We start from the raw sequence: 23,482 nt of genomic DNA, 5'->3' as shown, positions 1-23,482 counted from the left end.
CAGAGTAACACTAAAAATAACCTAGAAAACCTGATAACAAACGAAACGTTTCTTCGTGTCGTTGGTCATTTTTATTGCTTTATAATATCCTTATTTGTTCTATCTCGTATCTACATTCAGATCAGGCACTTTGAATGTTGATTAATACTGGTTTTAGTGCGCTATCTCTCTCTCTCTCTCTCTCTCTCTCTCTCTCTCTCTCTCTCTCTCTCTCTCGCCCTCTCTCCATAATATAGCAGGACCTTAACAGAGTTACTTGTATGTGGTAGGGGGTCTATATATCGTATTGAATCAAACTGCTGCCGAAATTACAAACGATACAACTGGTTAAAAAGAAAACCAAGATAGTGGTGTGATATACCTTGTGAATTGTTTGTTTTATACAGGAAAACATTCTCTTATTTAAATTGTCGAGTGTGTGGATAGTGCTAAGGTAATCATTGACTGTATGATTTAACATAGTGTTCCATTGGGCTGGTTGTTGTAAAACTTAATATAGATGTTTTAAACACCAAGATGTGATACTGGGTCAAAGGGTCAATGTCAAACTGCACGGTTGATTTAACATATTTTATCACATTTGTTTTAGAAAATAAACTAATAAAACTACAATTCAATGCAACTCATATTTTGTTTAATCATATATAAAATTTCACACAAAAGACTTTTGATCTATTTGATAAATTCACTGAGTTTGATACGTTCTTTTAAACCCCCCTCCCATAGAAGAGTTTATGTTTTGATAAGAAATATGTAAACTCGTACAATTTCCAAACTAATACAGCTGTATTTCAATTTGATTATCATAATGATCAAAAGAAGTTGCGTTTATCTAGCAATCAACACGAATTGTGACTAAACGGCGACAATCCGGAAGTGTTACTAAACAGGGAAAACCCGGAAGTGTTACTAAACAGCGAAACCCCGAAAGTGTTACTAAACAGCGAAAACCCGGAAGTGATACTAAACCACCAAAACCCGGAAGTAACAATGTCAAATATAAACACATAACTAGGAAGAATTGTTTTAGCACAATAAAACTGATGTCTCCCATTCCATTTCCCATGATTTTTAAACATGCTTTTTGGGACCATCTTTAAAATGGAAAATCAAACAGTAATTAACATTCGCCTATCCCAAACATTCTATCAATTAACCTTTACATAAAAGACCAGGACAATAACACGTGACACAGTCTTATCATGGTATACCCATACCAAATATCACAGTCTAGCCCAAAAATACTATTTGACATCTACATAAAAGGTCAAGGTCAAAGGTAATCAAAAATGGCACGCAAACACTCTGTATGATTCAGGTATGCCCACATACCAAATATGAAAGGTCTGTATCATTTTTAAGACAAAAAAAGTTTTTGTCTGGACAACAAAAATGCGCAAAAATTGTTATTTTTTGCCAGTCACATAATAGGTCAACTGTTATCAAAACTGGCACACAGCACACTATGTACCCAAATACCAAATATCAAAGGCTTATGTCAAAAGACAAAAAGTTATGATCCGGACAAAAATAAAATACCAAAATATTCTGGTAATTGACCTTCGCTAAAAAGGCCAAGGTCAAAGGTCATAAAAATGGCACGCAGCACTGTCGTATCGAGGTATACCTACATACCGAATATCAAAGGTTTAACCCAAGATATTACTTGACATTTACATAGAAGGTCAAGGTCAGAGGTCATCAAAAATAACACCTGACACAATATCATATCTTGGTATACCTACATACCAAAAATCAAAGGTCCATGTTAAAAGGCAAAAAAAGCTATGATCCGGACAACAAACATCCAAACAAATTATATTAATTGATCTTTACATAAATGGTCCAGGTCAAAGGTCAAAACTGATGGAACTTTCTATTTTCAGGCAAAAGTCTGAAGAACACCCCAAAGCTACACAAAACTACCACTTTGTGCCAATACTTACAGCAGACGAAAGGTTGTTAACAAATTTACCGCAAGTTGTCATGTAGACACTTTTGCTTTGTTACGTCATTGGCATGACTAAACGCGGAATTAAAACGGTGTTCCGGACTAACTTTAAGTGTTTGTTTAAGCTTTCAGTATATTAGCATTGGAAATACCCAGGCAAGTTAGAAAATCGATCAGTTCAAGATGTATGATAGTTCAACACATCATGTCATGTGACAAAGAAATGTGGTCGACAGGATGATTGATTGTTGTTAAAAGTCCTTCTCGAGAATTGTTCACTCATATGGAGAAGTCATCATTGCCAGTGAAGGACTGCAAAATTTAGTCTTATACTCGGCGCTTCGACAGGATGAAATTTGGTGCTCCTGAAATTATTATCATCTTTAAATTGATGGAATTGCCTTTTTAGCATTAAAATGTTATGCTATCGCCACAATGGGCGTTGCTGTATATACACGGGGACCCTAGCAGCAGAATTTTGCAGGCCAAAAATTATAACAAGAGGCCCATGGGCCTAGAATCGCTCTTCTGATACACTGTAGAACAGGCAAAAATGCTCACTAACCAAGATTCATCAATTAACAAAGTTTGATGATGTTAAGTCAAATAGTACCTGAAAATTTAAATGTAACTGTCAATAAGTACGTCACGGTGACCTACTTTTAGTCGACACACTGAAGACTCAAGATGCATCAACTGACAAGTCAAATAGTATTCAAATATAGACGTCAAATTCCAAAAAAGGCCACAGTGACCTACTTTTAGGTCGACACACTCCAAAGACTCAAGATGTATCAACTGACAAAGTATGATAATTGAAGTCAAATAGTATCTGAAATATTCAGATATAAACGTCAAATTCCAAAAGTAGGTCACAGTGACCTACTTTTTGGTCGACACACTCTGAAGACTCAAGACCCATCAAATGACAAAGTTTGATGACTGTAAGTCAAATAGTATCTGAAATATTCAAATATGGCCGTCAAAATAAAAAAAATAGGTCACGGTGACCTACATTTTAGTCAACACACTCTGACGACTCAACATGCATCAACTGACAAAGTTTGATAATTGTAAGTCAAATAGTATCTGAAATATTAAAATATAGCCGTCAAATTCCAAAAGTAGGTCACGGTGACCTTCTTTTTGGTCAACAAACTATGAAGACTCAAAATGCAGTAACTGACAAAGTTTGATGGTCCTAGCTTTCATAGTGTCCAAAATATGCATCTAAAATTGAAAATGTGAAATTTGAATGTCTGCAAAATTCAAAAGTAGGTCACTGTCACCTACTTTTTTATCAATATGTTTTGAGGCCTTTAGACGCATCAACTTACAAGGTTTGATGATTCTAAACCTCTCGGTATCTGAAATAACAACCTAAAATGTATTCATAAATAATTAGCCATAAAATTCAGAAAGTAGGTCATGGTGACATACTTTTTACATGACGCAGTTTAAGGTCCAACGATCTATCAACTGACAAGTTTTGATGATCATGGGCTCAAAAGTGTCCAAGATATGCATTAAAATCCATTTAATAATAATTACCTGCGAAATTCAAAAAGTAGGTCACCATGACCTGCTTTTGAGACAACATGATATTAGGTCCTAAGATGCATCCACTGACAAAATTTGATGATCCTAGTCCTTATACTAAGCAAAATATCAAAGTTTTAACAAAACAAAATTTAAGGTCAACTTTGAAGTGACCTTGAGACCGCACCCTTTGCCCCAGGATGATGCCTTGAACAATTTTTTTAATCTAAAACTTATCATTATCCTTATGTATAAGTTTGGTGATAATTTGCTCAGTGGTTCTTGAGAAGAAGATTTTTTTAGCAACCACTACTTTTGTTTGCATTTTCCTAATTATCACCCCTTATTAAAGGGTCACAACCCTAATTTTAGTACAAATGAAAGCCCTTGGGCCAAGAATACCCTGTGACAAATTTGACAAATATTAACCAAGGGGTTCTTGAGATATAGCCCTTTTTCCAAAAAGTTGATGCACACCGCACACCGCACGCCAGACATTTGGCCATATGATTAGCTCTTTGAGCCTTCGGCTCAGAAGAGGTAAAATGGATTTGTTTTTATTACCAAAATCATGTGTATGATTGTAAACAGTTTTTGAAAAGTTTTTCAATAATATTTTTGCTAATAACGCGAAGATAATCCCGAAATACTGGTATGTTATATTACTAATTTCATAAATATACATAAGATATTAAAGAAGAATTACTGAGAGTGAATGGGGCCCTGAAACTAGCTGGTAAGCAGTATAGATAACTTTTAATCGAGAAATATCTCGCATGGGGTACGGAAAGGGGTAGATTGAGTTGCAAGCCTTTTTATAGATTATGAATCAGTGGGATAAGACATCTTTTAAAACTTGGATAAATAAGTGTTCTGTGATAATGACACGTGTATTTAAGCTTCCTGGAACATGAAAAAATGTATAGAGTGACACCATAGATCAGAGAGAAATATTTATTCGTGGTTCGAATTTCCTCCATTGTTTACAGATAGGTTATAATGCAGTATCCTTGACCCAGGCACCTATGGATAACGGCATTGTAATCAATAGTTGGCGCCTTTAAAGCTGTGGTTTCTCTGCCAGCCTTGGATGAAAGGTGAAGATAACGAACATTGATCAATCTCAAAATTTCTATAAAGATTACAAAATAGATAGTTGGGCAAACCAGAGGTGGGATCAGGTGTGTAGGAGGAATAAGCATCCCATGTCGACCGGTCACACCCGCCGCGAGCCCTACATGCTGATCGGGTAAATGGAGTTATACGTAGTCAAAATCAATGTGCCAAGAACGGCCTAACAATCGGTATGAAACATGTCAGAGAGCATTTGATCCAATGACATATGAATATAGAAACTGGTCAGCTGACAAAGGAGCACACTACCAGTCCATGGAAATTGTCTATTCGTTTCGAAAAGCATCGCCTAACTGTGTAGCTAAGTAGGTTAGCACGTCTATTGCTGAACTCTAGATCACGGGGTCGAATACACCAGAATTAAAAAAAAATAAATGTGAGGAATATTTGACAAGAAAGTTATCAAAAAATCTTTGTTAAAAGAACTAAAAACCATCACCTTCCTGTTGAATAAGGCAGATGGAGTAATATTGAAAGAAACAAACGCTTTTGTACATTATGCAGATGTAAGAAAATTGGAGATGAATTACATTATATTCTGGAATGTAAAGCAGTGTGCAAATTATGTAGAGATTTTTTAGATTTAGAATATTGTTCTGCCCCAAACACAAAAAGAAAAATGTCAACCCATGTCTTCTAAAGATTTGGTAACTCTAAGAAAGCTATGTATGTTTATTTTGAAAATCAATAATATTGTCTGTTCTTCAGATTTTTCATCTGTTTTACACCTGTTATTGTATATATGTAAATATGTTTCAAGTACCTCATGCACCATTGCATGGTTTGAGCACAGTAAACTGAACTGAATCCAACAAGGGTTTCTAATTGGTTTCAACTAAAACTGCATTTTTGACTAAAGAAAGTAAATTTGAATTTTTCAAAATATTATTGTACATAACCTCCACTTTTCATCCATGTCAAATTTACTAGTATCTGGTGTAGCATACCTCCATAATGTCCCAGTCGAGATTTTTTCACTCATATGGATACATCATCATTGACGGTGAAGGGCTGCGGCTCTTACGGCCTTTGCTTTGTCGTGCCACAACTTGCTGTGGCACGGGGCCTCGGATTTTGCAGTCTGTTCCGAAGGACACCCCCCCCCCCCATTTAGTTACCTTTTATGACAAGAAAGGGTAATGAGGACATGCATGTATTCTAACGCGGATCTCCACGGAACCCTATACTCTGATAGTCTAATTTAGGTATCTTTTGGATAACCCCAACGTTCTCTTAGTTGAGAATTCTTAATTGGAAATTCAAAGATTTCAGACATTTATTGAATAACGCGTCATATGAAAATACTTTAAACACTTGAAAAATTCTCAGATATTACTTGAGAACTTGATTATTTGATTTTAAGATCACATGACTGTGAACTATCTATAGAAAAGAATAACTAATGGTTAGAATTTAAGATTATAAATGAGAGAAAATGAAATAAAGATGTACAGAAAGTCAGGAACATGACCCACTGGAATACAGCATGTATGCTTTGACTGAAACATGAACACTATACTTTATAAAATATATTTGATGAACATTATGTATTTGCATATCTATGAACATCAGAAATATTTTAATGATTACATTAGAAAGATATTATTTGAACATATGAGAACTTTTGAGAGTTTGATAAATCTTCATTGAGAATACATGACTGAAATGTCATATGGAAAAGTTGACATTACATGTATATTTGAGACAAGTTGGAAAAATGTATACAGGAACAAACACGACTAACACACTGAATCAAGCTATCTTCTGAAAACTCAAAAATTCCTTGAATGATTTTTAAGGTGTAGGATGTCATGATTGAAAATTAAAATATTTCAGCAATTAGAACGATATTTTTTTATTGCACGACATTAATCAAAATTTGAAATATATTTCAATAACCTATATGAGGTATATTTGAGATATCGTTTGAGAACTTCATGAATGTAAAACTTATACGGCACCAATTTTGATGCACCAGATGCGCATTTCGACAAATAATGTCTCTTCAATGATGCTCAACCGAAATGTTTGAAATCCGAAATACCTATGAAGTTTTAGAGCTAAATATAGCCAAAAACAGCGTGCCAAAAAAAGTGGAGCCAAATTCGTCCAAGGATAAGAGCTATGCATGAGGGAGATAATCCTTAATTTTGAAATGAATTTCTAAATTTTATAACAGTAATTAAATATACATCCGTATTTTCAAGCTAGTAACGAAGTACTTAGCTACTGGGCTGTAGAGACCCTCGGGGACTAACAGTCCACCAGCAGAGGCCTAGACCCAGGGGTCATAATGTAAACTTATACGGTACCAATTTTGATGTACCAGATGCGCATTTCGACAAATAATGTCTCTTCAGTGATGCTCAACCGAATCTATTATGATTCATTTTGGAATATTATGAGAGAGCACGAGAACAATCTCAAGCACGAGAACAATCCGTAGATTGAAAATCCATGTAAGAATATTTTGAACACGTGGTAAATGACTCCTTTGAAATATCTTTTGAAAAACAATAGATACTATAATATTCGTTTGTCAATTTCATCAATACCGATACACAATACAAGCCTACTTATCAGGTAATTTATTACCTTCATATGTAATCAGAAAAATAACATGTAATTGTTTCTTCTGAGTTGAATATCCAAGTTTTGAGTGCCACAGCATGCTAGAAAAATATGGATATTTCAAAATGGAAAGGCCACGGACTCTAGTGCCATTCTGCATTTTACAAGATGATCATTCTGAAAACTTCCCTATATGCTCAAGACGAAAACAGTGCATGGATATGAGTTCCATATTCCTCTATTTTCTTGAGAAAACAAATTTGCTCGTTTAAAAGGCATGATCTTAATCTAATTTTGGAAACTGCATTTTTAAACCACATGTACGTGAAAGGTGAAGATTTCTTTTGGATGTAATAAACTATCTATGGACTCTTATACCATGTTTTAGCATTATTGAATTATTAATACTAAATGAATTACCATTAATGATTCGTCATTCAGTCAATTTCTATGTGTGTACTGTTTTAAGTTCACCTGAGTTAAGCTTTTCGCAACCCACGCCACCGTCTTTCAGTACTGTCTGTACTTTGATTCAAACAAGTAAACATACCATCACATTCAGGAGGGATCATCAAACTGTTATGACATCCATAGATACAGGATCCATCAAATGCATCACACTGGCTGTCTAAGCATTTTGAATCACAAGATCTACAATTTTCTCCATAACGTTTCTCTGCACAACCTAGAAATCAAAGAATTTAGAATATACATACATATAATCACAGAAGCAGTATAGAAATCAGCTATGAACACGTCCGGTTATGGGCCTTTGTCAGGATATTTTTAAAAAAAATTCATTCGACTCAGTGCAACAGCTACGTACCCATGATGAACATTTCACATATTTCAATGGTGGCAACTGCAGGCTCATATCCAATACAAGTCGTCCGCAGTTCATTCATTCTGGAGTTATATAATGCGACCCCCTTCGTCACTTTATTGACAGTTACGTTGAAAACCAATGGAATACATGTCGTGGCGTCGTGAGTAAAGATATTTCTTCCTGGTCCGTGATTTGCGTACGGTGGTATAAAACTGGAGTCGTTAAAGGTAAATGCTGAAAATCCGACTTGTCGATTTTGATCTAAAACGGTGATAAAATGCAGGTTCAGTATGGAAAAAAGTTGGAATCACTGTGTACATGCTGTAGAGAACATGATTTAAAACTTTTGACAGAATTCGCGAAATTCTTATAACGGTTCATGAGCAATTGCTGGTGTCTTGACCGATATATATACCTGCTTCCAGGATTCTGTAAAGAACAAGGTTTAGGCAAAAAGGTAAGAAAAATAATTGATACTATTGTAATTACAAACACGCTACGATTATTTACAAGAGACAAAAACGGTCGAGGATTGCAGAAGACCTATTCTTACTATTTTTTTACGCGCACACTTAATCTATTATTTAAAGCTGTACATACTTATTCATCATCTAAAATAAAATACTATGCACAATTACAATCAGATAGAGGAACCATTTATACACAGTTAGCAGTACATCATTGGCCCAATGCCACTTTTTTGTCAATTGCTATAGTTTCATTGGACCCACGATGGCTCAACAAGCAATAATGATAGTTGGTGATAATGGGGACACTGTTGGGCTAACTGTTGCTGCAATACCATGAACTACTGTCGTGATAGATAACTGTTTGTTGGGTGATTGGTAGTGGATCTGAGTTGGCCCAATATCATGAATATTCTACATGCCTCTCACAATGCATAATGGACACCGGCAATGATAACGTCTTCATGTGAGTGAAAACTCTTCAAGAGGGACGTTAAGCAATATAAAATTAATCAAATTAAACAACCCCCTTCCTTCTACGCCTATGGACTATTAACTATATCGTTAAAATAAAATTGCCATAGCAATACATTTCAATGATAGATTGGAAATGTAGCAAAACAAAAAACAAAGGCAAATAGAATTTCAACACCTCTTACCCCCACCAAGAAAAAAACAAAAATCAAGGGCAGCTCAGTTAGGAAGTCTACAGCAAACTTGTAAACAAAGGAGTATGGAGTATATAAAATTTGATAGCTTTATAATGTTTTTTGGGTTTTTTTTTTTTTTTTTTTTTTTTTACATCACAATGGATAGCAGAACTCTTTCAATGGAAAGAAGTTCAATGAAATATCTCATTTTCTTTGTCATATTCTGCACTCCCATAAATCGTAAAAATTGAAAATGCTTTGTATTACTTTCTGCAATGAAAAAAATATTTCAACACTTGCAATTCTAAAATGATAACTTTTTCTGAAATTGTACTTGTAGGTTCTCTATTTGTCTACTACTGGAGGCAACACTATAGACACCTGTCTTCGTAGTGTAACCGAGCAGGAGGGCAGATGTTGGTTTCATGAATCTATTCAGTAGAAAATAAAGACATTGACCTAAAATAACATACAAATAATATTACAAATCATGAAGAAGAAAAAAACGTAATTGAAATATGACAATTGTAAATTGTACCTACAGTAAACGTTTTAGAAGAAAATTGTACACCGGCAGTGGTGGCGTCTCCATATGAGTGAAATATTCTCGAGAGGGACGTTAAACAACATTCAATCAATTAATTAATCAAAATATGTACATGTGTTCTGTAAATAATTAAGATCCAGTAGCTAAGTACTTCGTTACTAGCTTGAAAATACGGATACATATTTAATTGCTGTGATACAATTTAGAAATTCATTTCAAAATTAAGGATTATCTCCCTCACGGATAGCTCTTATCCTTAGAGGAATTTGACTCAACTTTTTGGCACTCTGTTTTACCCTAAAATGGTTCTAGCAAGTTTATAGTTATTTCGGATTTCAAACATTTTGGTCGAGCATCACTGAAGAGACATTATTTGTCGAACTGCGCATCTGGTGCATCAAAATTGGTACCGTATAAGTCTTACAGACTCATATGATCATTACAACTTTGAATACAGTATTACAATGACGTAGAGAACTTGCAATCAAAATAATTACGTATATCAGTTTTTTATATGGAAATGAAACATATACTCAAATACAAAAACAGCATGCCATAAGATGCGAGAGATAGCTGGTTGTAACTCATCAAAACGTATTATTGCTCTAACTACATAGGTAAACGTTGTAGATTTATACATATATTGAAAGATTACTATTGGATAAAGAAATATGACAAATGAAATCAAAAACCAATGAAATAACAGAATAAAACTTTTCTCAGCCAACTCAATCCAGATGCAAAATAGAACTTAGGGTAATCTGAAATTTAAGATTGTGTCAAATGCTGTCTGACGTGTTTCATACCGATTGTTAAGCCGTTCTTGGCACACTGATTTTGACTGCAGATAACTCCGTTTACCTGATCAGGATATAGGGCTCACGGCGGGTGTGACCGGTCAACAGGGGATGCTTACTCCTCCTAGGCACCTCATCCCACCTCTGGTGTGTCCAGGGGTCCGTGTTTGCCCAACTATCTATTTTGTATTGCTTGTAGGAGTTATGAGATTGTTCACTGCTCGTTATCTTCACCTTGCATTGAACAAAACTATAAACGAATAAATACATACAGAAATTCATATTTATACTATCACAGTAGGATAATGAAATCTCTAATGACCCATTGATACGATTTGATATATCTCTGTGAGCTCGAAATGAAAGACATCACAGAGTCGTCTGCTTCTGCTTCATACTTAGATATTTTATTGAAAGTAGACATTAACTCTGCTTCTTTCAAAACAAATCATTCTTTGAAATGTTCTAGAAATTCTCTACATTGGGTTACTTTATAGTACACTACAACTTAACAAAATATGAAATCAAGAAATTATTGTGTATGCGATAAAAACCTGGACACGCACACATCTTATATAAAATAATTTACGAGGCCGATCATTGAATAATTTCAACAACTACAAAAATTAATTTCCCCAAAGGCACATGTTCTTTACAATTCACTAGCCCAAATCCATAATTTACTGGCCCCAGATCATCGGGTCATCGATTATTTCGAACCCTGTAATTTTAATTATACATGATATAAGCAGTCCTGACGTCATTATTTTCAATGTTGTAAGCGATACCAGACATTACGACGCGCGGCATATGATGGTAGTATAGTTTTGCACGCCGTTTAAATCACACTATGGTTAAACATTGTTGTTGGGGTGTGTGTGTGAGTGATTCCCGATATACCGACAGAGAGCACATGACTGAAGTTACCTGTATTCCTTTCCCAAAGCCGTTTTCCCAACCAGACACATGCCAACGGTGGGTGAATCTGTGTGGTAGACAGAACTTCGCCGTTGCTAACGTAAACAAGTCTACATATATCTGTTCGAAGCATTTTGTTTTGGGAAGGTCAACAGAGCAGCACCCAGACCCGTTGCCTGCTGCTTGGACATCGTTTGATGTAGAGAGAGCACACAGAAAAAAGAGACGCGTGTTATCCAGACAGAAAAACGGAAATGCCCCAAAGAGAAAAAAACTGGTACTATATCTAAGTTCTTACTTGACCATTTTGTGGATATGATATACTTCTTTGTTTCAGTTTCATTTATTAATCCACATGTATGTTTGCTTTTATTTCTAAATTACTATTTATTTATTTTAATTTAATATTAGAGTCATTTTGCTGGGATGTGCGAGCATATGAAGAAATATCTACAGTGCAAGTAGAGAGAACTTTACACAGTATTGAAACACAGACATGTAATAAAAATGTGGAAGTAGTGCCTGTGATAGGAGATGATAATATTCTCAATGGTATGATTTGTTTTACTGAAAGGTTCACAATAAATTTTGAATTAAAAAGAGTCCTTAAAATCTATGATTACCAAATGCATTGCTAACCAAAAATTAAAAGACAGTACTAGATATACTCCTACAACCGTGTCACAGTAAGTGTGGCACGCTAAAGAACCCTCACTGCTCAAAGGCCGTAAGCGCCGAGCAAAGGCCTAAATGTGAAGCCCTTCACCGGTCTTGGTGACGTCTCCATATGAGTGAAAAATTCTCGAGTGAGATGTTAAGCAAGATACAATCAATCAATCAATACTCAATCTACATTATGCAAGGTGAAGATAACGAACAGTGATCAATCTAATCAAAATCAAATATTTCGATCCACTCGTCTACTGTAACTACACATAGGTGGGTAGCGATAGTAAAGGAGCGGATCAAAGTATCCAATTTTAATTAGATTGTTGTTTAACTTGACAAAGAAAATTGTCTGGTTGTATAAATGCCTATATTATTTTTCTTTGTTAGTAGACCATGCTTACTGCCCTGCAAAAGCCAGCAGCACAATGCTTTACAGTATCCATTGCCAGACTGACAAAACTTTAGAAGAACTGTCTATCTATGAGGACATACATCTCAAGGACAAAGGAAGTACGAGAAGGAGTTATATAATGGCAGATGTTCTCAAGAATGATGCTTCTTGTAAATTTTATACTGGTATGTCACCCCCCCCCCCCTTTATTTTTAGAAAAGGTTTATTTGAGAATAATCTATTTTTGATACACTTTATATTTAGCATGATGTTTAAACTGTCGTGATGTTAGTATGTATTCTTGTAACAAAATGATCCATATCGTATATATCAGTATTTGCCTGATTTATTTGTTCACAATCACAATAATGAGTCACTGACTTGTATTTCAATAGGACTTTCTCTCGGAATATTCTTCCTGTTGTTCAATCCCATACAAGAAAAGGCCATCATACTTTCTTACTGGAGGGGGGAAGAAACGAACATGGAAAATCATCAGGTAATATTGTAGTAATGTACATTTAACTCCCAAGATTTACCACATGTCTGCTTTCTTGTCATCCTAGTAATTTGAAGTATATACATAAATTTAACGTATGGTATACAATCTTAATGTTATAGAGGAACCATGCTATCTTAAGTAATTTTAAAACTCTATAAATATCAATAAACAAAATTGCATTTTCAGGCAAAAAAATAAAGGGCCCAAGAGACAATTAACCATCTTGGAAGAAATGGAAATGACGCTAATGAGACTCAGGAGAGGCAGAGACACAACAACATTGGATGCCATCTTTGGTGTAAAGGTCAGAACTGTCAGCAAAATTTTCTTTACATGGACAACTTTTCTCAACTTCGAACTTAAATTCTTAATTTCTTGGCCATTTAGGAATAAAATTGTACAGAAACTACTTAAATGTTTTAAATATTTCCCTAACACAACACGTGTTATTGATTGCACTGAGTTTTTTTTTTTTTGTTTTTTTTTGTTTTTTTTTTTTTTTCTTTTAAAGAGAGTAACATGGCCATCTTATAAGCATCACAACACTTTAACGTCATTATTTGCAATAACCACAACAGGAACAATTTGTTTTGTGTCTAGTTAATTCACTGGCAGCATCTCTGATAAACGTATGAAGAATCTTGATTTTTAGATTACATAAAAAAAATGATGACATTATGGCAGAACGAGGATTTTCAATAAGAGGAAATATAGTCCTAAAGGGAGCTTCACTGAACATACCTCCTTTTGCTTTGAATAGACAAATTTCGGGTTTGGCAGTAACTAAAACGAGACGAATGGCAAGAGTTAGGATACATGTAGAGAAGGTAATTGCTCATCTTAAATGTTTCAACATTTTTAGGGCGTTATACCCCTCAAATTAAAACCTATTATTGATCAGGTGGTATGCTTGTGTACAGCTTTGTGCAATTTAGACCGTCAGCTTGTTAAATGATATTCATATAAAGTATGAATGTCTGATCATTTTCTTTTTCTTGTTTTTCGAAAATGCCCTTGACATTTGTACTTTTCCCAGGAATCTGAAAATAACATGTTTAATGAATTTTCATTCTATCCTATGTTTGAATTTGTAACATCAGCCAACAAAGTTGAAATATATGCTGATCAAAGAATACATCCATTTTGAGTATCATATCACAGAAAAAAATTTCATCAAATTCAAGTTGTGAAACATGTATACCCTTTTTAGTATAAATGACAAGATCACAGCAAGGAATACCATAGATACCCATCTGACTTTGCGTTTGATGATAGTACTCTGATTTCTCAGTAACAGATGTGTTCCCAACAATTGAACAACCTTTCTCAACAGCAACCTCTTTAGGATGCATATGTCTTGAATGCAATAGACATTTTATCTAAAAAAAAATTTTTTGCCGTGACACTGACAAGAAAACAATGCCATCTACACTACAACCAAGAACAGGGAACTCGCTCATTACACACCGAGCCTTTTCTTGTGAGTAGATCTACTTGGTCTAGCATAAAGCTCACGAGCCACCTTTTCTATTTTTAATCCCCAATCTAAAGAAGGCACGGAAAGGTTTGTGTTGTACTGTGACGTGATTGTTTTAAGTAAGGACTGTGGACAATGATTCTTTTCTACTTTTTCACAAATTCTATGAAAATCAGAAGCTGTTAGCATCACATATCTCATAGTCCTCCATGCAGAAATTTCAACTTGACCTCTGGTCCTTTGTTCAATATCCTTGATGACATATATTTTAAATTGTCCAAGCCCTTCCCGAAACTTTCATACAGTTGTAGTGTCGTCATCAGACACTAAAATTCAGTACAAATATATGTATAATACCAAATAAAGATTGATGCCAAGAACAAAATCAGCTGCCGAAAACCATGTTTATAATATCAGACGTACACAAACATAAAATATATTACTTAGACAAAAACATTTTCTTTAGTTTAAAAAAATCAAGAAACTCAGAACTACTTCCTTTCAAATTTAATATAATGTATCAAAGAGTACAAATATTTCCTTTCCCGTGTATACTTTCCAATACAGGCATCAAAAGATTAGTTCATAAGAAATGTGCAAGTACTGGTGATTTCAATTTTATGGCAAAGAAAATCAATAAAGCTTTATAAAAACAAAATCTTATATCACATATTTATTTCTTACTAGAGAAGTTCTTCCTCTGTTCTGTCGGTGAATTGGTTAGGAGTCTATCATTATTTTCTAATCTAGATGTTGGAGTACATGTAGCATGATCTAGAATAGAATACCCAGTGCTTGTGTATCTGATTGCAACTAAATATTTACAACAAGAACTTTAGTACTTAAAATAACATACATTATACAATACGTATATATATATATATATATATATATATATATATATAACTTATATCTTCTTAATATATCTGATGACGTACTAGTACCTGCATTAAATTTGTGGTAAATTTAGCTTTGTCTATCACACTGCAGTCATCAACTGATCTTGGATCATATATGTCCAGCAAATTTTCCTTCTCTTCATTTAAAACAGAGCATCTGTTAAATGAAAGAAATCATAACAATGTTATGGATTTTCCACTATGCTGAACAAAAAGCTATTTGAGTGAAATTTGATACTACTTTCATGCTTTTATCATTTGAATTAATAAAACAAATTCAATATCAATCCTTGATATTTTTTATTTACCTGCTGATCTGAAGTATATTTTATTTCAGTATTAACTTGACAGGCAACAGTGAAAACTCTTGAATTATGCAAAAACAAACCTCAAATACAAAGAAAAAATTCATAACATCAAAAAGAAAGTAAAATATAGATACAAAACAAAACAATAAAAAATATTTTAGCAAACTGAATCATATTTACTTTGCTTTCACAATCTTTGATCTTTTAACAGGCACTGGATTATCATGGATTCTGGGTCTTTCATCCATTTATTGGGTCCATCTGTCACGAATTTTATCTTATAGTCCTCAAGCTCATACAAAGCAGCAGAAACATGTCTACATGCATATGCACCATCCATTCTAAAATTATATATATGTATATGTATATAGATAGACAGACAAACAGACAGACAGATAGATAGATAGACACACACACACACACACACACACACACACACACACACACACACACACACATATATATATATATATATATATATATATATATATATATATAATTATATAACAGTATGCAATCAGCTTGTTAGTATATACATGTACTATGTGATATATAAGTTTATACAAACACACACTGTGAAATATACTAACCCCCTTAATGCAAGTGAAGTAAGCAGAGGTGACTTCCCCGGTTGCTTTCTTGATAGCAAACCATAACTGGTAAGACTTGTACTCGTATGGTCGTCTCTCTGTTGGCTCAACTTTTGATCGGAACAAACAGACGTCAGTGTTTCCACATCTATTGAAAGTCAAACTCTCGACATGTCCTTCTATGAACAAGCTATAATCCGCGCAGGATTTGTAAGGCCGTAATTTTCTTTGATCATAGTAAGTTTTGTGCAAAAGATAGTTGAATATGTCAATTAAAGGGAAATTGGCTGGTATCCCTGAGAAATCATCTGTGAAGTTATTGTCGACAAATGGGTCAGAAATGGGTCGCTTTATCAGCTTCTCCTTCAGATCAACAGCTGTAGATTGACATGTAAAATCAGGATCATTCGCTAAATCTAGTGATTTAACAGCTTCCCATAGTTTGACAAGGTTAGTTCTCCGTAAATTCGCCCCCGCAATGCCACGTTCCCATATATATTTCTGCAAATCATTCACCTTTAACTCGGCGAAATAGCTACTTACCATTTTGTAAACAACGCAGGAATGTCTGGTGTCAAGTGATCGCGGATATTGTAAATTCTAAAACCGAAACCGGGTTGGGGTAATAGAAAATGGACTATTGCACTTTCAAAAGTTCGACACACACGCACGATGTCGGACGTCTCAAAACACCGCTTGACTGTACGACGTTTAAGAAGAATAAATGCACGTCAAAATCAACGTCAAAGTTAGTGACGTCGTCAGTTCAATATATGGTTTTCCGTTAAATGTATTACAGTTTCTATCAAGAATAAACACATAGCGCAAAGAAACTATTTGTAATTTTGCGCTTTATAAATACATCAACTAATAATAATCATAATAATAATGAAATAATAAAGGTCTCTTTTTTTTAATTGCACATTCTCAGACACCAGTTTTAGTATTTTGGTCAATTTTCTTGACAGGGCAGATTTTGGACAAAACCCTACCTTTGTTCTTTATCAAACTGAGATTTTGCAGACGTAGATCAAACAACGTATTTAATGTAGGATAGGCAGGTAACATATCGGATAACACCATTAGTACACATGCCCTATTCAATATAACCAACTTTCAAAGAATGTCTTACAAAATTTGCGGAAATGGATTTGCAAATACGCCACATTAGCAAAGACATTGAGTGGTATTTTCCAGAATGCCATTTTCCTATCGACTGAAAACTCTGTGAGGCTGCAGTGAGCACTACCATCTCCATCTGTCTGTAAGTAACCGTCCACAGCATTCTCAGCCCAAGCACGTGAATTGGGGTATGGAAAACTCTGTGATGGCAAACCACGGAATTTCGGATTTTGTGCAAGGTTCTCTGGAATTATTTTTCAAACCAGCGTGAAAAAAGAATTGATAAAATGAATAAAATAAAAATATCATTAATAAATTTTCGTTCACTGTTAATTAGAATAAAAGCTTCATTACTGCGTCTTCAAAACTAATGGATATTTGCTCGGAATGTTGCAACGTGAGTGAAATAAATGAATTACTTATTGTGATGTTATTAATCAAAAGATGATTATATTCTAGGTTTTACCAAAGCAGTGTGTCGGAACAAGGAAGAGAACTCCGAACCCGATTGTGAGTAACAAATGTAGCTCCATCCGTGATCCAAATATCTTAGGAATACGCACCTATATGAACAAGAAAACCATTGACGTTCAGCGAAAATACTCACAATATAAAGGATGGTTTATTTCCATATCTAGTAGATACTTTCAGATTATATACAACATATTCTTTTATCACATGATAAACTTTAAATTCTAAAAGTTAATTGCCGTGAATAGAAACACGAACCTTAAAATGGCATTGAAAATAAAATCGATTCAAGAGCAGAAATGGGCCGGGTTGCTTAAAAATATGCTACAGAGGTCATGAGTTGGTTACACAAAGTAGGTATCATGCATAAAAGAATTATCAAGTTCACCTACGTGTAAACTTTTCGATGAATGTCCTATCACTTCTAAAAATACACATGCACATTTTCAATGCTTTCATAACAGCTGTACCAGTCTATGCGAAAGTTTTTTTGACAACACAGGACATTCGGTCCTGTGTAATCAATGAACACACCGGACCGAACCAAATTTTGTCAGACCGAAAAACCTAATGTATAAAAGTGAAACACGTGAAAATGCAAAACCAAGGAAATCTTATTTATTATACCAGTAATACTATACCAGGGATCCTTCCCGCATAATACTTTAGACGGTCCATGCGGTTTTAATCATATTCATTTACGTATTTGGATTTGTGTGATAGTTTTTACTTATAACAAACATTTAAATGACTCCGCGTCAAAATAGTAAAGCTCAAAACCGGACAGTGAGACATCGGACATACCGGTCCGGTGTAAAAAATGACGCATCGGACCTTAGGCACTGCACATCGGTCAGGCCCGACGGTCCGATGTCTTTCGCATAGACTGCTGTACAGGATCTGAGGGATGTCAAATAAATGTTGTAAGAGATTCATTACAAAGAGACACATGCACATCTACAATCTGACCATAACAAATGTACAAAGTTTGAGGAATGTCAAATTAGAGGTGTGAGAGGAGTTACATGTAAGGTACCATCTATTCAAAGCAATACCAAGTTAGTCTACACGTAATTTTTTCGAAAAGTGTCTGATCACTTTCAAAAAAGCACATGCATATCTTCAATGCATCCATACAAACTGTACAAAGTTTGAAGAACTTCAAGTTAGAGGTGTGGAGGGGGTTGATTATACAAACAGGTTGATGGTACAGGGGTTCCAACAGTCTCGTTTAAAGTCAACATTTCGCAAATTATATGGTCGTTATAACGATCTAGCTTGCCAATACAATCTATCATTGGGTCAAATGCTTTATAGGAGTTAGGAGATTGATCACTGTTCGTTATCTTCACCTTTATAGGAAATATAACATTGAACACTGTTCGTTATCTTCACCTTTATGGGAGTTATGAGATTGATCACTGTTCGTTATCTTCACCGTTATAGGAGTTATGAGATTGATCACTGTTTGTTATCTTCACCTTTATAGGAGTTATGAGATTGATCACTGTTCGTTATCTTCACTTTTATAGTAGTTATGAGATTGATCACTGTTCGTTATCTTCACCTTTATAGGAGTTATGGGATTGATCACTGTTCGTTATCTTCACCTTACAAAGTAGATAGATGTTCCTTATCACAGGGACGCTCTCCCGTCCGTTCTATAATCCGGACACACTTTGTGCAACCCGGTTAAAAACCAGATGACGTAACATCATAACCCTCATCTTTGATTTCAATTGGGAAGGGGACCGCCGCTTTGACCGAGAGGTTAGAGCGTTCGCCCCGCATGAAGGGGTTCGAATCCCGGCCGCGACAGACCTAAGTCGTTAAAACAGGTAGTGACAGTTCCATCGCCAAACGCTCGGCGTGTGAATGTCACGGGTCCTTGGAGATGACCTTAAGAACAGATTACCCGTGTCACAGAAGGTGTGGCACGCTAAAGAACCCTCACTGCTCAATGGCCGTAAATACTGAGCATAGTCTAAATTTGAAGCCCTTCACCGGTCTTGGTGACGTCTCCATATGCTTGAAAAATTCTCGAGCGTAGACGTTAAGCAAGATACAATCAATCAATCAATCAATTGGGAAGGGGTGAATACCCCCCCCCCCCTTCGCCTTCAAACATATCTTGTCATCAAAATCTTTGTTCTGATTTTAATAACTTCTAAGAGTTATTTTTTTTTCAATTCTACTAATCTAGATATATATTACATGGTGTTTTAAGTTTCCATATCTATTTAGGATAGCTTATTCAATATAAATCTATCAACTTATAAATCTGTGCAGCATAGGTTTAAACCTCGCAGAATTTGATTCTTGAAATGTGACCAAAAAATTTACTTTTGTAAGAGTTTATGCAGAATCTATCACATCATCTGGATATTATTATTGCAATACTTCCCTTTGTGCATTGTGCATTTCTTGAGTTCTCATACCTCCTTAAAGGCATAGGGTCTATCTTTTATCTCAAAAATGACATCACAATATTTTGCAAAAAAAGCTCCAAAAAACAAATTTGTAGTATTAATTATGAGTTATCTAAAGCTGCATCGCTTTGAAATTGAAGTCATTTTGACGTTTTAGCCCTTTATAAAATTTTTGTCTGGAGGACATTATATTAAACTGATACCCCGCTGATTGGTGGCTACACACAAACATAAGAGATGCGAAGTCAACAGGGTACCAGTTTAGGCAAATGAGAACAGGAAATTATTTTGTAATTACTATCGTATCCAATGTGTTTGTGAACATTCTGAAGAACTTTGAGTGATTTTCTAGTTATGATTTTAAATTTCGCCATCTTTTTGGAACATACAAAATTTCACCAATATCTTAGACCCTATGCCTTTAAACGTCCATCAACAAGACATTGCAATGTTGATAATCAATACCCTTGCAATACACACATGTTCAAGTTGTTTACAAAGATCCTAGCATTAAGAACTGTGAGAGGAGTTACAAGGACAAACCATATGATATCTCTTCAAACTGACTAAATTCAAAAACGTGCAATTTTCTAAAAAAAAAAAAAATAAATAAATAAAATAAATTTAAAAAAAAAAAAAATATGGACAATTTCAATATCCATACAAACACCCTGCAAATTAAGAAGGTCCTTACTTGAAAATTGTAAAAGGAGTTTGCCAGACAAATAAAGTACCCTCCATATAACCTCAATTTTCTATAATAAAAAAGGGGCCGGCAAAACTCTTGAAAGAAATGCCAAAAATGGATCAAAGTTGCAAAATGATCTAAAGTATTCAACAAACAAGAGGACCATGGGTCGCATCGCTCACCTGAGTCACCTTGGCTCATATCTAAAGATTTTCCCTATATAATCGCATGTATTTGATCCATATTGTGGCCCCAACCCACTCCCGGGGGCCATGATATTTACAAACTTGAATCTACACTACATGTATGTCATGAAGCTTTCATGTAAATGTAAACTTTTTTGGCCCAGTGATTTTTCTTCGGAAAATTTAAATGATTTTCCCTATATATTTATATGTAAAATTTTACTTCCCTACTGTTGTTCTATCCTACCCCCAGGGGTCATGAGTTTTACAAACTTAAATCTGCACTATGTCAGGAAACTTTCATGTAAATTTCAGCTCTTCTGGCCCAGTAGTTTTTGGGAAGATTGTTAAAGATTTTCCATACACATTTGTATGTAAAACTTTGATTCCCCATTGTGGTGCCATCCTACCCCAGGGGGCCATAATTTTAGCAAACTTGAATGTGCACTATAATAAGAAGCGTTCATGTAAATATCAGCATTTCTGGCTCAGTGGTTCTTGAGAGGAAGATTTTTTATAAAGATGTTCCCTATATATTTGTATGTAAAACTTTGATCCCCTGTTGTGGCCCCATCATACCCCCAGGGGCCATGATTTGAACAAACTTGAATGTGCACAAGGTCAGGAAGCTTTCATGTAAATGTAAATCATGTAAATGTAAATGTAAACTTTTCTGGCCCAGTGATTCTTGAGAAGAAGATTATTAAAGATTTTCCCTATATATTTGTATGTAAAACTTTGATCCCCTATTGTAGTCCCATCATGCCCCCGGCGGAGATGATCTTAACAAACTTGAATATGCACTATGTCAGAAAGCTTTCATGTAAATTTCAGCTCTTCTGGCCCAGTGGTTCTTAAAGGACACAACGCATGTTTCTAAACTTTCTCATTTTTTCAGCAAAATTAACTCTTTTTATGCCTAAAACTACTTTAAATGTGTTTTAAATGAAATATATTGCGTAGTTTTCGAGTTTGAAAGCGATGAAATTCTTTCGCTAGTTTACGCGCCATTATGTGTGACGTCATATGCGCCCTTGGGTTTGAAAACATCTATTAGCCATTTCATAAACAGATTAGATTTAATCAACAAAAAACCAATTATCACGTAAACGGCTTGTAAATAATAATGCATTAAGATGTTTTGTGCCGTGCTCGGGTGTACTAGTTGTCGGTAGAAAGGATTTAGACTGAGTATTTTTCAATTTTTCGAAGGAAGGTACGAGAAAAAAGACGTGGATGTTGTTTTTGTTGGAGCAAGCACTTTACCTTAAAAACACACCCAGTCACCTTTTCAAAAACCACTTGGACAGATACCCTGATAAACTGCGAGACAATGGATATATCGAAGCTATAAGCACTGGTAGGCCTATAGCATACATTCTGTTTTGCTCTTCAAATTCAATACACACTCGGATCAACTGACCTTCACCTTGTAACAACATATATCGACGATACAATGTAACTTTTACCAATTGGTAGATTTACAACAACAACAACAAAATTAAAGATACAAAACAACTTTTAATTATACAAATAATAGAATATTGTACTTCCTAACTTTAAATTGAATTATAAAATTATTTCCTCATTGAACTCGTAGCATCTTGAGTGCGTCAGTAGGCTATAACGCCGTCCTCCCACCAGGGCCGTAAATTAACCTTCAATTTGGAGGAGGCAGGAAATTAGGCGGGGGTCTGGGGCCCCAGGCCCCCAGACGCTGAGCACATTTTGTGCACACTGAACACGTTTCGTGCAAAATCCTTGATTCTAAGGCCTTCTAAGATGTTACTTGACTAACTCATTCTAAAAGAAAGATTTGGAATGCTTTTTAAGGGAGGTATCATGTTCTTAGTTATTGGAAACAACATAAATTCTAATGAACTTTAAATTTTAATTTTTTTTTGGCTCAAAAGTTGGAGGAGGCAGCTGCCTCCTCCGCCTCCATGTAATTTACGGCCCTGCCCACTTCGTACTTCCTAAAGACTACACTAAAGATCACAATTCAAAAAATAGTAATAAGATTGCTTTATCAAAATAAAATAATGTAATTACCACTTTAAATTTGAATATTTTTATTGATTTGTGTGTGTGTTGTCTTTTTCTTTCTTTCTTAAATGCACTCGTGACAATTGCGTGGCATAGGGCCTAGTTGTCAACAATTTAACGTATCATAATTTGTCTAATCCAAAAATAAATAATGATTGCGCTGTTTATTTTAGAAAAACAGCGCCAATTATAGATGTATAAAGGAATAACATCACCAAACAGTTTGTAGACAGCGACCCATATAAACATTATTTACTCCCAATATTGCCGATTTCATACACGCTTTACTCGCTATATTTGGGTAT

The 23,482-nt window shown here is 34.9% G+C and overlaps 1 protein-coding gene across 2 annotated transcripts in view; it reads right to left on the bottom strand.

Moving 5' to 3' along the window:
* The window catches only part of LOC125662664 (multiple epidermal growth factor-like domains protein 10), a 57,475-nt gene that overhangs the window by 28,526 nt on the left and 5,467 nt on the right, over positions 1-23,482 (bottom strand). For both annotated transcript variants that reach the window (XM_056146542.1, XM_056146541.1), the window contains exons 3-6: positions 17,825-17,921; positions 17,369-17,602; positions 8,022-8,282; positions 7,746-7,880 (exon numbers count right to left, since the gene is read on the bottom strand). In XM_056146542.1, the coding sequence (XP_056002517.1) occupies positions 7,746-7,880; positions 8,022-8,282; positions 17,369-17,602; positions 17,825-17,921 (727 nt within the window). The remainder of the gene's footprint in view (positions 1-7,745; positions 7,881-8,021; positions 8,283-17,368; positions 17,603-17,824; positions 17,922-23,482) is intronic.

This window comes from Ostrea edulis, chromosome 8 (assembly GCF_947568905.1).
Source record: "Ostrea edulis chromosome 8, xbOstEdul1.1, whole genome shotgun sequence".
Classification (NCBI taxonomy): Eukaryota; Metazoa; Mollusca; class Bivalvia; order Ostreida; family Ostreidae; genus Ostrea; species Ostrea edulis.
This window is presented reverse-complemented; position numbering and strand designations above follow the sequence as displayed.